The following is a 17,597-nucleotide window of genomic DNA, read 5'->3' as shown; positions in this document are numbered from 1 at the left end:
TATTCATACCAGGTGTTTTTTCCTCTTTCAGCGTGGAGTTAGTTTATACATACAAGATAAAGAAGGCTTATCTGCCTTGGACCTTGTGATGAAGGACAGACCAGCCTATGTAGTATTCAAGAAAACGGGTAGGGCTTCAAATGAATACAGAAATTCCTATAGGATGTGTACTGCTATCAACATATAAATGTGTGTGCATATGTAGATAGTACTATCTGTTTCTAATTATGACTATACTAATGGTGTAGTACCTACAGGTGTGATACAAAAGATGTGGAGGCAACGTGGTCAGTTGGTAAGAGTATAGAAACAAAACCTTCTCTACGCGTACACATTCTATTTTGTCAGAAGAGAGTGCAACAACACTTAATGATGGCAGACGTTTAAGTCCTAGAGTAAATAGGGCTAAATAATGTTCTGGAACGTGTCTCGAGAACTTTCTCTGATTTCAGTATTGGTGCATCTTCATTCATTGCTGGCAGTTAGTAGAGCATGTGCTACTGTAGATAAGGATGAGAAATTCAAAGTACCTGTGGTATTAACGTTAGAATCCCTCCTAGCGTAATCTATCTGATATTCTTATCTTGGTTCAGCTATTTTTCAATAGCTGGCCTAGAGTAAATTGATGGGATTCAGTGACTTAAAAAGAAAAAATTCTGTTGACATTGAATTACATCCCTCATGGTTTTCACTAGCGTTAATAGATTAAATAAATTCCCTGTATCTCCTAGCAGCCAGTTTTATAATTTTATATCCCAGTTTTTTTAATCTTCAAAACGCTTTAGTGCAACTTTTATATAATTTAAAAAAAGTAAACTAATTCTAGTCACTGTCAAGTTATTGTTATATCTAAGTAATGCTATCTGATAGTTGGAGTACATCAGCACTTTCTTAAAAGACACTGTTAAGTTTAAAATCTTCTTTGAATATACTTCCCCATCTGTGTTACTAATATCCCTTTGAATTATTATAATTGAATTTTAAAAATCTAACCTGCTTTTTCCTATTTACGCTCCACTTGTGCTTTTCCCCCCATTTCAGTCAGCTTTTGGGCAATGAAAATAGTTTTCAGTTTCTTTTGCTAATCAATTATATTTTTGATTGCTGTAATATTTCATTGTACAAGTATAACTTAGGTTTTTTGGTAGAAGAAATGTACGCAACCTAAATTCTGGGCTGACATTACCTTTATGTTCTATTTATTAAACACTATTTCATCATGATGTTATGATATTTCGTTGATTTTAAAATATTAGTGATTACTTTACAATCATGCTTTGTGTGTTTACATAAAATATAGACTTAGTGTTGGATCAGACTGATTTTACTTTTTCTTATCTGTTTGTCAGAGAGAGTAGGTTAAAGTTCACATTCTAGTATCACAGTAATTACAGCTGAGAAGGTACTGTATTTCCACAGCTCTAAACTATGTAACTTTAGCAAAAAAAAGTTTTTTTTGAGTTGAAAGTTCTTGTTGTAGGTCTAGAATATAAATTAACTGGGAAGATTTGAAGAAAATCTATTTAGCAGTTTGATTCCAGGCATGATTGATTGATTTTTATATATGTGGAAGACAAAACTTGCATACGAATTAATGTAGTTTGTGCAGTTTTGTATTGCAGACTTGACATGTAAATAGTTCTTACTGATGAAGGTGTACTCTATGAAGTTGAACAAATACTGTGAGAAATATATATGAACAAGGGACATGTACAGGACATGCAATATGAAAAAATATGTAATAATCATTCTAAATTCTCAATCTTTTATAAAATACACCTTTTAAAATAGAATTTACCTTGTTTCTTCAAGCTTTTTTTTAAGTGGAGTAACATGTATACTGTTCTAGTTCACATTTATATCAGAGGTGGAGTTAAATTAATAGAACTCGCACACAGATGTAGTAGATATTGCAGATGGAATTTGTCCTTTTGAATTTTAGATCCCACAGATGTCTACACGTGGGGAAACAACATAAATTTTACCTTGGGTCATGGTGGTCAACAGAGCAAACATCATCCTGAATTGGTGGATCTCTTTCCTAGAAATGGAGTCTATATCAAACAGGTATTCTGAAAAAAATGGATTAATAACCCATATACCATCATGCGTAAGATTCTTTTTCCACCGAGAAATAACCTAAATGTTGGAGCTGATCTTGCCACGCTTTCTTATATAACACTACTATTTTAGTCATTGAAACTGCTCCTGGGATTAAGTGCTCCTGGGTTATTTTCTCTTCAGTGCACAGATCAATGGCTCCCAACTCTTTTTGGATGTATAGATACCATGGTGATGATGTAAAATGTTGGATTGACATCTGGTTTGAAAGCCATAATAAATTCCTAGCTTTGTAAATGCAAACTATGTTTTCAACAACAGATGATAATATTAAATAATTCCATGCAGGAGCATGGTGCTTTTGTAGTTTGCAGTGCCATATAGACAATGAATTGTAGATGGACAGTGTACTAGTTATATATAGATTGTGTTGTGTCTTGTGTGGATAGACTGTATTTCCTCAGTGAAAGCAGCATATTTACAAAGTAATTTGCAAAAAGAATGCTAAAATACTACCCCTCAAACTGTAACCCTCTCTGTTTTTTTTCAGGTGGTGCTTTGTAAATTTCATTCTGTGTTCCTTTCCCAGAAAGGACAGATTTACACTTGTGGACATGGTCAAGGAGGACGCTTGGGTCATGGTGATGAACAAACATACCTGGTATCTTTTAAATATAGTATAGCACAAAAAATCTTGTTTCAGATATGCAATCTCAGAGTTCATTAAACATCTTCCCAAGTGCACCATCAAAGTTCTAATATTTTGTTCAGTTCTGGGTTATTTTTAACAATTACAGTCTTTGTTCAGAAATTATTTACAAAGGAAGAATTTTTATATTTTAAAATGGATTTTTATAGAAAATGATCAGTACATATTTTTTCATCTGAGTAGTATGTAGTTGCATTATGCAAATCAATGAATACAAACTTTAGAATTCAGTTTGATGCTGTGTGTGTCAGTCTTCATGAAGACTTCAGGGCTATGTACTGACCACCAGCAGTATGTGCTTATTTTACATGAAATGATATCATTTTAAAATTTTCTGAGAAACCCGAGAGTGGAGCAATTTATGAGAGAAATTGCAAGTGTATGTATGTGTGTGTACATATGTATATATTAAGTTGTGTGATGTAAAGACATTATTGGCTAGAATTTGGAATAACCACATGAATTATGAATGGCAAAGCCATAAATGATTGATTTTAGGTCCCAAACAATGCCATCATATGACCACTTTACCTATAATTCTGTAGATGTCACACATTTAAAAAAGAAATAGTTCAGGTTTTTTTTTAATCCCTCTATTTATAATGCCAAGCTTCTTTAGTACTATGAATCCAATTTACAGACGTCTGATGGAAAGCCCTGAAGGCCTTGATATTTTTGAGATTGATACTACTATCGCGAAACCTTAGATATGTAACTGATCTTAAACAAAAAACCATTTGTGTGTGTGGGTGCTTTCCACCCCCACCCCCGATTTGAAAATTGGCTGAAACAGCATTTTTGATCAGGGCTAGAAGCAAGTGGCTTTTGGAAAGTTGTGATTCTCCTCTTTTTCTGTGGGATTGAGAGAGATTGGACGTCAAACCCTTACAGCAACACTGTAATGTTGGATGAAAAATATGAATTTAGGAGAAAGAAGGGGAAGCCTTTTTCTGTCAGGGTAACTTCAAAAAAAGAAACACACATGCACCACTAATTGTGACTATTGAAAACTGCTCAGATGTTTTGGAGCTTTAGATTTAGTTCCTGAGTAGATTGCAGGTTATCTGTTCTGAAGGTACATGCTAAAATTTTGGCATATTAATCTTCTTTTCATGTGATATGCAATGTGTAATATATCAAACAATAATTACACAATTCTGTATCTTTTTAAATTAGTTTTCTTTTCCATTTCTATTTTTGTTGTGGGTTTTTTGATGTAATTTGGTGATGGGAGTGTGTGCGTGGTCTTTTAAAAAATTATCTCTCGGTATAGAAATGAGTATTTTAATGTTTTCAACTCTTGGTCAATCTGTACTAGGTTCCAAGACTTGTGGAAGGTCTAATTGGCCATCAGTGTTCCCAGGTAGCAGCAGCTAAGGATCATACTGTTGTTTTAACAGAAGATGGATATGTGTACACCTTTGGCCTAAATACTTACCATCAATTGGGTATTCTTCCTCCTCCTCCTAACTGCAGTGTTCCCAGACAGGTAATAACTGCTTAGCTAGTACTTGGACCTTTTCCTCACTGAGAGTGAAATGTTAGCATCATATTGATGTCTTTATGTAAATGTTGTAGGGATAATTCAGTGGAACATGGGGTCAAATAAAAACATCTTCTCCAGTTCGTTAGCACATAATCTCAATGTTAAATAATTCCGTTATGTAATCAGATGGTTTGCCTGTCTGTGCTCTACTTGGATTCTAAGCTTATAGAACAGGGATGGCAACCTTCGGCACGTGGCCCATCAGGGCAATCCGCCAGTTGGGCGCAGACATTTTGTTTACGTTGACAATCCACAGGCCTGGCCCCTGTAGCTCCCAGTGGCTCGGTTCGCCATTCCTGGCCATTGGGAGCTGTGGGAAGTGGCGCGGGCCAAGGGACGTGCTGGCAGCCGATTAGGAACGGGGATCAATGTATCGCGTCTAGATGAGACACGATACATCGATTCCCCGATAGATCAATCACTACCTGCTGATTCGGCGGATAGTGTAGACATACCCTTTGGCATTGGTGGAACAGAGTCTCAGTTAACTAACTTTTGAAATGAACCCTGTTTTTTTTAATACCAAATCTTCAATTTAATTAATATGGACTTCAGTTGAAAAGATGTTGATTTATGCACATCAAATTTATTTGCTTGGGATTTGACACTTACATGAAAATCTTTGTTTTTATATGTAGGTTCAGGCAAAAAACCTGAAAGGTAGAATGGTTATTGGAGTGGCTGCAGGCAGATTCCATACAGTGCTATGGACTAGAGAAGCTGTATATACCATGGGATTGAATGGTGGCCAGCTCGGTAAGAATCAAATAAAAATTGTCCTTTGAAAATGTTACTCAAAGTAAAAGCTGTCATCTGTATGAGAAAAGAAGCTTAATTAATGTTGGGTTATACTTGTCATCCCCTTGCTCCAGAACACCCACTTTTTAGTGCTGACGATTATTTTTATGCTTGAGGATAAGAATGGGGCCAGTCAAATGTAGCTTTACTGTTCAAATTTATTTGGCCATCTTTCTCTTCTGTGAATCTTGTGTGGTCTATCACTGATGACTTTCAGGATACAGAATGTCATTGTTTAAATTTAGAGAGACAAGGTGGGTGAGGTAAAATCTTTTATTGGACCAACCTCTGTTGGTGAAAGACACAAGCTTTTGAGCTACAAAGACCTGCTCCTGCCTCGTTCAGCAACAGAAGTTGGTCTAATAAAAGATTTTACTTCATTTACCTGGTCTCTCTAGTATCCTGAGGCCAGCACAGCTATAACCACACTGCAAACTACATTGTTTAAATTTGTAATTTCCCAAGAGGAGTGCTTGTGTTGTGCACAGCACTGGTACATTGTTGGCACTTCTTTATGTTCTATATCCAGCTTTCCCCTATCTGTAAATATACTATTGGGAATTACCTCAATTTTTCATCCTTACTAACTTTTTAAAAGCAAGATACATATCTGAATATGCATTGTGGCGTTTTTTGTTTGCTATTTTTGCTAAGCCATTACTAGAATTGTCTTTTATTTTTGCTTCCAGAATAAATATTGATTTGATGCATTAAGACGATAGCTTATTAAACATACCACATAGCAGTGAACTTAATTTATAGTTAAGGGTCTGTGTGAAATGAAATATTTTTGACATTTTAACACTTCAGAACGTCAGACAGATACTGGTGTTTAGACTGAGTTTCTCTTTCTCCAGGTTTACATCTGTGCAGATTGATAAGTTTTGTTAGCTAATCCTGGTGCTTTGTGTTTACATGCAGTAGTATGCTGACACCATGAAGCTTAGGTACTTCTCTGGAAGCTGCTTTTATTCTCTCTTATGTAGGAGCAAGGCAACAGTAGTTAAAATTTGTATATTACTGTTGGGGAATAAAAAACAACCTTTATTGATGAGAAAATTGTCATTAACAGGAAATACTTTAAAAATATCTCATGTTCTGCTCTTAAATTTTAAGTTCATAGAGTTTCCATACTATTTCATGGCCCTCTTATTACACCCTAATACAATTTCTGTTGCTCCAATAAATGGGATATGCAGTAGAATTCTTGCTTCTGCTAGACCAGGGGTTCTCAGACAGGGGGTCGTGAGGTTATTACATGGGGGGTAGCAAATTGTCAACTTCCATCCCAAACCCTGCCTTGCCTCCAGCATTTATAATAGCAATAAATTAAAAACACTTTTTAATATATTTATAATGGAGGGTTGCACTCAGAGGCTTGCTATGTGAAAGAGGTCACCAGTAAAAAAAGTTTGAGAGCCACTGTGCTAGACCAATGTGGCTCAATACTTTCTGTCACTCCTCCTGCTACAGCGGAGCCTGATGTCATAAGCCATGTTGTCAGTACAGGGAAGGGGGAGAAGGTATGGTGGTTAAATTACAACAGTGTTGTTGAAGTGTAGCTTTGTTTAAATTCACTCTTTCAATAACTCTGTCTTCTAACCCCCGCCAGTACGTAAAAACAATAAGACTGAAACAGTTATTTATTTGGAGGGTATATTTAACTTTGCCAGTATTTATATTAATGTCTGCCGTGCACAGGTTTTTATAATTTAGACAATTTTTAGCATTTTAAATAAATCTATTTTAATAGTTATTAACAATGTTTACTTAAGGGACTATATTTATGTCTCTCTATACAATGCTACCAAAGTCTTGATCTATTGAATTTGGAGCCTCTTAAGCGTTCTCTAGAAGGGGCTTTGGGCTCTGAAATTTTCTCCACACGGTATGGTTGCCAAAGCCTGGATTGGTCTACCTGCTAGACTTGCTCACAAAATCCATTTCTTTTCTTGAGTATTTGGGAAGAGATGGGCTTAAAGGGCTGTGGAGGAAGTGGGATGAAGGATTAGTGAATATGATAGCACAGGGAATACTGTGATGGGTATTACTCATATAAGGACAGTCAAACTAGCAATAACGTGGAAGACTTTTTTTTTGCTTTCTATAAAATATTGTTTGAAAATAAGCACATAGAGTTCTGGGTATATTCTGGAAAAAGGCACACAAAATAAATTTGTTTATAATCTCCAAGTATCTTCATCAAGGTGACTGGCATCAATAATATGCTTAGAGATATCGTGTGTAATTAATAGCTGACTTTTAGTAATGTCTAAAAATAGTTTTCTTCTTAGAAAGTAGGAAACAGGAGTGGGATTGAGTGTCTGAATCCTCCCCTTTCACTCCCACTCCCCATTTAAAGAAACAACAACAAAAAAACCCAGACCCCAAACAAATCCACCCTGCAACTAGGTACAAGAGCCTTACAGAGAGGCTTTTTCAGTTTCTGAACAGAGTCAGTTCATGCAGCAGGAGCTAGTTTGGCACCTTCCAATAACTAGTTAAGGATACATGGAGGTTGTGTTGATGTGATGTGTCAACTAATATCACGATCTTGCCATAATCAAATAAAATTGAGTTTATTCAGTATAATCTGTCCTGCTAATGAACTTTCAGTTTAGTGTGGTAAGCAAGATAAATGCAGCTGTTGTTGTGTGATTGTAATGGCTAAACATATTTAATTATCTTTCTGTGGTCTGTGATTGTGTAGTCCAGAAATCCATTATCTTTTTTTCAAAGCTTTGTTTTTTGTGATACTGTGACTATAAATGACAAGTACCTTTTTGATTCATTTCTATCTAATAATAGTGAAGATGAGTTGGTAACATAGAAAAATTAAATTTTAATTGGCTTTTCAGGAATATTTATAGGAGAGAATGGGGAAGTGTTTTCAGAATCAAATGACAAATAATTATGAATCTCAGTGACATACATGAGGGGGTTGTATTTTGTTGTAGGATATTTGCTGGATCCTAATGGAGAGAAGTGTGTAACTGCTCCTCGCCAAGTCTCTGCTTTGCATCATAAGGACATCACCGTGTCTTTAGTTGCTGCAAGTGATGGTGCTACAGTATGTGTTACTGAAAGAGGGGATATTTACTTGCTCACAGACTATCAGTGCAAGAAGATGGCTTCCAAGTATGTATTTTTTCCTTTAAGTGGAAGTACAATACTAAATTAGTTTCACTGTTTTTTTTCTTTTTTCAAACTATTTTGGAAGAGATTTGGAGGAGGGATGTTCGTGTTCAAGAAGTGATCTATACCAGGTCACCTTTAAAGTTTCTTCTTCCTTGACTTCTTGAGCTTGGCTTGATATAATAGTTTATTTAGTGGAGACATTGAAGGCTGGCCTTGTTTGTTTAATAAATAGATTTATTTTGTATTTGTAGGTGTGTAAAATCGCCATATGCTGATAGCTGAGTTAAAATACAACTGTTAAAAAGGTTTCAAGAAATCAGAGTATGAATAATTGGATACTTTCAATTACTGAATATTTAAACGAAACAAATCTGTGGAGGTTGCAGATGCTGGAAAATCAGATGAGGGGGAAAACATTAAGAGAAGCTTCCTTTTTTTCTAGCCAAAAGGTTTACTCTTAATTTTTTCTTCCTGCAGCTGTCATTTCTGAATCCTCCAGTCTTATTTCTCAGTTTGATGATGATGGAGAAACTTCCATACTTATATGTAAACCCTTTTAAAATCTCTTCTAATTTAGGACAGGGAGAAGAAAGTAGTCTCAAAATTTGTCAGGGTTTATTTACTTTAGATCAAAGTGACTTAAATCACTGATTTTTAGTTATTTTCCTAAAGAGGTTAATTCTCATTGGTTAGTATAATCATTAAAAATGTTGTTTTGCAACCAAATGTGGCCTTTAAATTATAGAATGGGTGCCTGTGCTAACCAGGAGGTTTTCACTATATCTATAGGTATTTATTTTTAAGCAATTATATAGCTTAACATATATTTATTCAGATTGTTAATTTTGCACTTTTCTGTGTTAGGCCCATTTCTTTACTAGATCTTTTTTTAACTTGAATTTGTGCCAACCTAAATTTAGATGGACATTGGAATTCAAATAATATTCACAAAACCAATATTTTAAGAATTTCATTTGACCTTTTAATGTGCCGGGTACATAGGACAGTAAGTTTATAAAAATGTGTTGCATTTAAAACTGATTTAATAAACAAAAGAGCTATTAACTGTCATTACTGAATTGATGGATTTTTTTCTGGTCACCATGGGCCAGATTTGTGAAGGTTCTTTGGTGCCTTAAAATGCACCTAAATCAATGGGAGTTAGAGACCATTAGGATTTTCAGCAGCACCTGAGAACCTTCAAAACCTGACTCCTGGTGACCAGAAATAAAGAGTTAGGTGCTGAACTGGTTTAGGGGGATTTGAAAATCCTGTATCTTAAAGTGCCTCAAAACCTTTGAAAATCTGGATGGTATTGTTCAAGTTCTTAGAATTAGTGGATCCGATCCTCCACCACATGGCATTTATTAATAGAATGGAATAACAAAACAAAGCTTTCCTGCTTTTTAAACTCTCAATTCGTTTCTCAACTTTAAACTATTCAAAGTGAAGAAAATAGGATCTCTGCACCTGCTAGCTGAACTGAAACCAAAAGTAATTAAGGAAAAAGCTTTTCTACCCAACAAAATGAAAAACATTTGAAGAAATACATACTAGCATTCAGTATGTGGCAAAAACTGAAAATAATGCAGCACATGATATTGTGACACATACATAAAGTTAACCTCAGAAGTTAAAGATGTTTTCCCCTGAGTTTTGCATAAAAGTAAAGTAACACCCTTTGACTCATTTAAAACTTGAGGAGGGCTTATTACTGCATATTTTTTTATTAAATGATTTTAATAATTTTGATAATTTAAAATTTTATTTTAAAACAGGTTTACTTTTTAAAAGAAAAGGATTTAAATTTAAAAGAATCTGATTTTTGTTTTTTAAATCAATTTTATCCACCCGGAAACTTGATGAATTCTGTAAGGATGAAGTACAGATTTTTAAATAATCAAAGTTTTAATTAATGGATGATGGGTATGAACTATTGAAACTGGAGGAAGATGGATTGTTCAATGTATAAAGTTCAGTGTGTTGCATTCTAATATGTTTAGGAGTCTGTGTCAAAACTATAAGTAAGGCTATGTGTTAGTCACAGGTATTTTTAGTAAAAACCACGGACAGGTCACAAGTAGTAAATAAAAATTCATGGCCCGTGACCTGTCCAGGACTTTTACTATATACCTCTAACTAAAATTTGGACCAGGGTGCTCTGGTGCGCAGCTCAGGACTGCCGCTGGTGCTGGTGGCGGGGAGGAGCAGTGACACTCGGCCCAGGACCTACGCTGGTGGTGAATGGGTGGGCGGCAGTGTGTGGGCCAGGACCCCCGCTGATGCTGGGGAAGTGGAGAGATGGTTGGTGGGGTGGGCAGGCTCCCTACCCAGCTCCAAATGGCGTGTCCCTGCATCTCTTAGGGGGAGGGATGGCCAGGGGGGCTCCACATTGTGCTTCCGCCACATGCGCCAGCTCCCACTGGCCAGGAACCACAGCTTCCTGGCCAGTGGGACATGTGTGTGTGGGTGCGGGCAGAGCATGGAGCCCCCCTGGGCCCCTCCACCTAGGAGCTGCAGGGACATGCCCATTGGAGCTGGGGAGGCCTCCCTTCTCTCTGAGACAAGCGCTATGCCCTCCCTTTTGCACCCACTTCCCCCACTGCAACCCCTGCCCTAGCCCTGAGCCTTCTCTCACACATCCATACTGCTGCTGCTGGCCCAGTTTAGTCATCGTGTAGAACCTTTGGGTGCCAGTCTACCTACTGGGAAAGGCTAAGGGGAGTCTTTTTTACTTCTTTCTATCTGGGTGAGGTTGGTCATATGGATCAGAACAAAAAGGAAAGATGAATTGGTAACTAATTTTGTTGTTCTCATACTGTGCTGTGTGGTGATTTTTTTCAGCAGAAGAAACTTTAAAAAAAAGTCTAATGTGCCCTAGCTGTACAAGACAGTGTAATTCTGTCCCGGAGTCTTGAGCTTGAGGATTATTTTCATATTTTTTGACTTGTCCATCAGTTCTTTACAGGAGGAGGGTATTCTCCCTGTGGTGATGAAGATAACCTATTTTGAAGAATGGATGGACATGAGACAACTACTGTCTGTCTCAAGCCATGAGAATATTCTGTTTTTGAGGACTGGTAAATGTACCACAAGGGAAAATTAATCACAATAACAAACTATGTATGTTACCATAGCTGATTTTTAAAGTGATTCTCTAAATATAAAATCTCAATTTTTGTGACACTTCTATGTACATGTTAATGGATTTGTAGGAGAAATATTAATGTTATTGTTGCTTTTGTGTTCATTCAGACAGCTTAACCTAAAAAAGGTTCTTGTTAATGGGGGATATTTGGAATACAAGATGGATCCTCAACATCTCAAAGAAAATGGGGGTCAAAAGACTTGCATTCTTGCCCTGGATGAAGCTGGACGAGTAAGTTGTCTGCCTAATGTATTAATTATTTTGAAACAAGAGATATATTGAAGGGCCAGGCAAACTGAGAACAGAACCACAGTGTGACAATGCAGAAGAATTTACTAAAGCTTTCCATATTATAGCAACTCTTCCTAGGAACCCTCAAAACTCAAAGCATCCTCAGTTAGTTCATTGCAAGTTCTAAACTTACGGCACCATCTAGTGGTGTTTGTAAAGTTTTTGTTTAATGAAAATCCTGCATGGAAGAGAAATCTAAAACTGTGTTAGCACAAGAAGAATAAAGAGGATAGAACTGAACTGGTGTTCCTTTCTGCATTTTTCAGTCTTCATTTTTGCTACGTGACTGAGCTCTTTTTATAGGATAAAGCGGATTTTTGATAGGTGCATCTAGTCTTTCAAATTAGATGGTAATATTTTGTCAAATGGAGTTTATTTTGTCAAGATGTTCATATGTGTGCACATGCATGCTGTAAGCCACGTGACTTGTAAAGTTACTGTGCCTGTGGGATCCAGTGGCTGCAATATCTTCTAATTCCTAGAGACATTGGGTTGGCATAGCTCTGTTTATTTCAGTGGTATTATGCCAATTTACGCCAGATAGTGTGCAAATAAAATGGAAACTGGTAGTTTCGTGAGTATCAAGGTTGTCTTAGGCACAAACATCACAAATGACTGCTTGGAAGGAATGGGGACCCTCTCATGCTTTTCAGCACTGAATCGACATTTGGTCATCTGGCCTTATCTCCCCTCTCCTCATGCAGTACTGAAGGAAAAGGAAACTTGCTGCACAGCTTCTTCCCTTGGTGACATTACCCAGGGTACAATCTGGACCGAAGAACAGCTGTATCCCCTCAGTTATCCAAGGCTTGGGTGAATTTTACACTGCTTTGCTGTGAGAGCTACCACTTCTGGTCTGCTCGCACACAGCCTCTAGCATGTAATTTACTCTCAGTTATAATATATCAGTGCTGTTACCAGTCACTTTTGAATTACACTGTAGAGGAACACCAGCAAATTCCCAGTCCCAAACTTTCCCCAGAAATGTATGTCTTGTACTGCCTAGCTCTGCTGGACAATACAAGCTCATATGAAGTCTGTAATTTTATTAATCAAAAATGATATGCACAAATCCTCTTATCTCAAATGGAGTTTCCCAAACACTTCAATCCGATCAATCATACTGCTTCAGATAAAACAATAAAACAAATTTATTAACTATAGAAAGATAGATTTTAAGTGATTACTAGTAATGAGGCATAAAAGTCATTATTGGTTACAAGAAAATAAGTTAGGTATTAGTTGCATATTGCTTTTAACAAGCTAAGTGAATTCAAAACATAGGTTTCTTTCAACACGTTTCAGCAAGCTTACTGATTGAATTTCTTGCAGTCAGGATCCCTCCCCCAATCTAATGTCACTTCATTTTTCTTCAGGTGTTGTTGATGCCATAGGTAACGAGAAAGGAGAGAACTCAGGGCATCTAATCTCCCTTCTCATAGTTCTTTCTCTTCTTTAAGAAGCATTTCCACCTGAGGTTCTGGTGGCAAACATTCTGTGTAGATGGGAACCCCAAGCTGCTTTTTTTGTCAAGATGTAGATTTTTTTTTTTTTTTCACCCACACACCCTCTTTCCTTCTAAAGAATGGTCACTTAAACATGAGATGGTTCATTTGATTCTTTTGACACCTGGCTGCGGTTTTGGTGAGTCTTTGGCTCTGGGATTTGTGACTGTTCCCCAGACTTGTAACATGTCTTAGTAATACCTTACAGAGGATTCTTATAACTTTACATACAGTGGTGCCACACATATTTTACCAGGACAATAATGATCAGCAAATTGAGTTTTTGAATGATACTTCTCAAGCCATACTTTGTATAGAATTTATCATAGTCTTGTAAAAGAGGTGAACATAGGGGTACAGATTGTCACACCCGCCCCTCTCCCCCACCTGCAGTTCTGTAAATCTGTCCTACTTTAAATGTGTTTCCGGGGTAATCTTTGATCATAACCAAATCTCTGATTCTGCTTTGTAATCTTGGCCTGTATAAAACAAAGCATTTGTGGGGCCACTGAGCAATCAAAGTGCTGAAGGAGCACTCAAGGAAGAGAAGGTTGTGAAGAAGTGATAATGAATTCTTTGCGTTGATCTTCACTGAATTAAATGTGAGGGAGATTATTACAGCAAAGCCATTCTTTTGAGTTGACAGATCTGAGGGACTGTCTCAGATGAGACATCAACAGAGGTGGTTTTGGAACAAATTGATAAATGTAACAGTAATATGTAATAAGGACCAGATGGTATTCACCCAAGAGTTCTGATGTAACTCAAATATGAAATAGCAAAACTATTAACTGCAGTATGAAACCTGTCACTTAAATCAGTCTCTGTACCAGATGACTGGATGTGAATGCTGAGTTTTATAAAAGGTTCCAGAGGCAATCCTGGCAATTACAAGTCAGTACCAGGCACATTGGTTACAACTATAGTAAAGAACAGATTTATCAGACACATAGATGACACAATATGATTAGGAAGAGTCAACGTGGCGTTTGTAAATGGAAATCATGTCTCACCAGTCTATTAGAGTTCTTTGAGGCAGTCTACAAGCACGTGGACAAGAATGATCCAGTTGATGATAATGTACTTGGACTTCCAAAAAGCTTTTGACAAGGTTGAATGCCATAGGCTCTTAAGCAAAGTAAGCAGTCATAGAATAAGAGGGAAGGTGCTCTCATGGATCAGTAACTGGTTAAAAGGGTCATTTTTCACAAAGGAGAGAGAAAAATAGTGGGGTTCCCCCAAGGTTCTGTATTGATACCTGTGCTGTTCAACATATTAATAAATTATCTCGATAAAGGGGTGAACACTGAAGTGGCAAAATTTGCAGATGATACAAAATTGCTCAAAATCGATAAGTCCAAGGCTGACTGTGAACAGTTACAAAGGGATTTCACAAATGAGGGTAATTGAGCAACAAAATTGCAGATAAATTTCATGTTAAATGCAAAGTAATGTATATTGGAAAACATAATCCTAACTTTACATACAAAATGTTGGGTAGCTGTTCCCACTTAAGAAAGAGATCTTCGAGTCATTGTGGATAGTTCTCCGAAAACATCCGCTCAATGTGCAGTGGCAGTCAAGAAAGCTAGCAGAATGTTAGGAACAATTAGGAAGGGGATAGATAAGACAGAAAATAGCATAATGCCACTGTATAAATCCACGGGACAACCATATCTTTAATACAACTTAGTGTTCTACTTGCCCTGTGTCAAAAAAGATACATTAGAGTTGGAAAACATGCAGAGAAGGGCAACAAAAATCATTAGGTATATGGAACAGCTTCCATATGAGGAGAGATTAAAAAATTGGGACTGGTCAGTTTTGAAAAGAGGCGACCAAGGGTAGATATGATAGAGATCTATAAAATCATGAATAGTGTGGAGAAGGTGATGATAAGGAAGTGTTATTTATCCCTTCACATAACATAGGAACCAGAGGTCACCCAGTGAAATTAATGGGCAGAAAGTTTAACAAAAACGTGAAGAAGTACTTCTTCACACAACGCACAATCAACCTGTGAAACTCATTGCTAGGGGATATTGTGAAGGTGAAAACTATAATGGAGTTCAAAAAAGAATTAAAGAAGTTCATGGAGGATAGGTCCATCAGTGCTATTAGCCAAGATGGTCAGGGACGTTTTCCTAAGCTCTGGGTGTCTGTAAGCCTCTGACTGCCAGAATCTGGGATTAGATGACTGGATGTATCGCTCAATAATTGCCCTGGTCTGTTCATTTCCTGTGGAGCATCTGGCACTGGCTACTGTCAGAAGGCAGAATATTGGCCTAGAAGGCCATTGACTATATTGGATCATACCATTCTTAAGTTTTTATCTTCTTAAAGTTTAAAAAAGCATTGAGGTATTTTTGGTGTTGTTAGTCTGATAGTTAAAAACAGGCATATTGTGTGTGTTAGACTATCTTTGTTATTATAAAATAATAGATATCTTTTGAATGTCATATGATGTTAGAAGTAAAGGAACTAGAAGACAAATGTACCTAAATAACTAATAGGTGGAATCTACTTGATAGGAATTGCCCTCATTAAAGACTGTTATACTTCTGGTTCAGATATTTCATTTGGGTTCTGTTGAAGTGCAAGAAGAAAGAGGGAAAGTACAGCTGGAATCCCAATTGCTTCATAATCTAGCTACTTCATAGTAATTACTTCAGTTTCCTGCTGCTTTATTCGAAAAATGCAGATAGCGACAGTAGACTCCTACCTTTTTAGAATGGTACTTGAAACTAAAAATTGTAGGTAAGAACATCAAAACAAGGTAAGTTATCTAGTAGAGAAGTGTTTAAAAAAAAAAAGCCTTAATGGGCCAGTAACTTTTGATATCCAAGTATCTTCCTTTACTGCTCACAGTGAAATAAGTCATTCATTCCAAATAAACTTGCATTGCTAAAAATTCATAATCTCCCCTCAGTTCCTCAATAATTTAGAGATGACATGTGCTTCTGGTTTAATAATGCTGTAGTGCACATCACTGTGAGTTGCTTTTTTCTGTAGGTTTCTAAATTCGCTAAACACTCCCCTCCCCCCCTTCATATTTTAGGTGTTTTGCTGGAAGTCATCCAACAGTCCTATGAAGCAGTGTCAATGGGTCTATGGCCGCCAAGTCTTCATGTCTGATGTTGCTTTAAATAGGAATGAAATAATGTTTGTCACGCAGGATGGTGATGCCTTTACAGGAAAGTGGGTAGAAGGAGAGAAAAAAACTTCTGAAAAGAAAGGTTAGTTCATGGTTTTTATGGTATTTTTGAAAGTAAATTACTACATTTTACGACCTATTTCTAATTCAATAAATATCTTTACATTTCCTATCTCTCCTCTCCCACCCAATATTTGTAATTTTTTTCAGGTTTTGTATTGGGAGAGGGAGTTTTCACTTATTCAATCTGCCTGATCTATTAGTAGTATTTGATGGGCTATCTCTATCTCCTTCATGACTGACAGATAAATAAAAGAAATAGGAGAGACTTCGCACTGTTCAGCTAGTTTAGTTATTTGCTATTGTTTTTTGTTTGCCCCACCATGTTCAATTTAACTTGTCTCTCTCAGTTGTCAGTGAGTGACCTTCTGGTGCTCAAGCTGTATCCTGAATAACTCATGGTGAAAAGGGTCATAGGTGTCCAACATTTATTTGAATGTTAGTGATCCTGAAATGTACTGGATGTACAGCTTTGGGAAACTAGGTCCTCCTGTCAGTAAAGAATGGATTCAAGTGAAAAGAGTAGGTGCTTCCTCACATTGCCCTGCTAGGGTAACTTAATCTTGTTTCATAGAGACTGCTAATATAGATCAGCAAGTAGTTTGTGGGAGAGGGATAGCTCAGTGGTTTGAGCATTGGCCCAGGGTTGTGAGTTCAGTCCTTGAGGGGGCCACTTAGGAATCTGGGGCAAAATCAGTACTTGGTCCTGCTAGTGAAGGTAGGGGGCTGGACTCAATGACACTTCAGGGTCCCTTCCAGTTCTGTGAGATAGGTATATCTTTATTTATTTATTTTTCAGTTTCCAAAACAATTCAGTCCTTGTATTCGTAGCTGAATCTAATGACTAAGGGTCCCAGTTTTAGGAAGTGGTTTGTTTTTTGTAATTGGAAACACCTGTTCCATAGGAATTGGTTGAAAAAATCAGCTCTGTTTACATGGACCAACTGAAAGTCCACAGATGGTAACTGCTTTGTCCCCGCCAAGCTGGGTGGGTTTGGATTTTTATGGCCTGTGGATGAATGGCCATATCACATTTCCAGGACCTTTAATTTTCAATTTATAATTTCAATTTTAAACCTCCAGTCTTGCATTCCTTCATTGCAAAGTCTTTCCTTCCCTTCTCAAAACTCTGAGTTAACCCATCAGTTTTCCTTTTTTGCTTCTCTACTTTCCAAGAAGGTCACATG

General features: G+C 37.0%; 1 protein-coding gene across 1 annotated transcript in view; it reads left to right on the top strand.

Annotated features, from left to right (window-relative positions):
- Window positions 1-17,597, top strand: part of IBTK (inhibitor of Bruton tyrosine kinase) — a 92,099-nt gene that overhangs the window by 13,381 nt on the left and 61,121 nt on the right. Inside the window, exons 3-10 of the mRNA XM_030555809.1 lie at window positions 32-128; window positions 1,943-2,067; window positions 2,612-2,722; window positions 4,089-4,259; window positions 4,955-5,072; window positions 8,072-8,252; window positions 11,508-11,631; window positions 16,255-16,432. Coding sequence (XP_030411669.1) covers window positions 32-128; window positions 1,943-2,067; window positions 2,612-2,722; window positions 4,089-4,259; window positions 4,955-5,072; window positions 8,072-8,252; window positions 11,508-11,631; window positions 16,255-16,432 — 1,105 coding nt within the window. The remainder of the gene's footprint in view (window positions 1-31; window positions 129-1,942; window positions 2,068-2,611; window positions 2,723-4,088; window positions 4,260-4,954; window positions 5,073-8,071; window positions 8,253-11,507; window positions 11,632-16,254; window positions 16,433-17,597) is intronic.

The sequence above is a fragment of the Gopherus evgoodei genome, chromosome 3 (assembly GCF_007399415.2).
Source record: "Gopherus evgoodei ecotype Sinaloan lineage chromosome 3, rGopEvg1_v1.p, whole genome shotgun sequence".
NCBI lineage: Eukaryota > Metazoa > Chordata > Testudines > Testudinidae > Gopherus > Gopherus evgoodei.
This window is presented reverse-complemented; position numbering and strand designations above follow the sequence as displayed.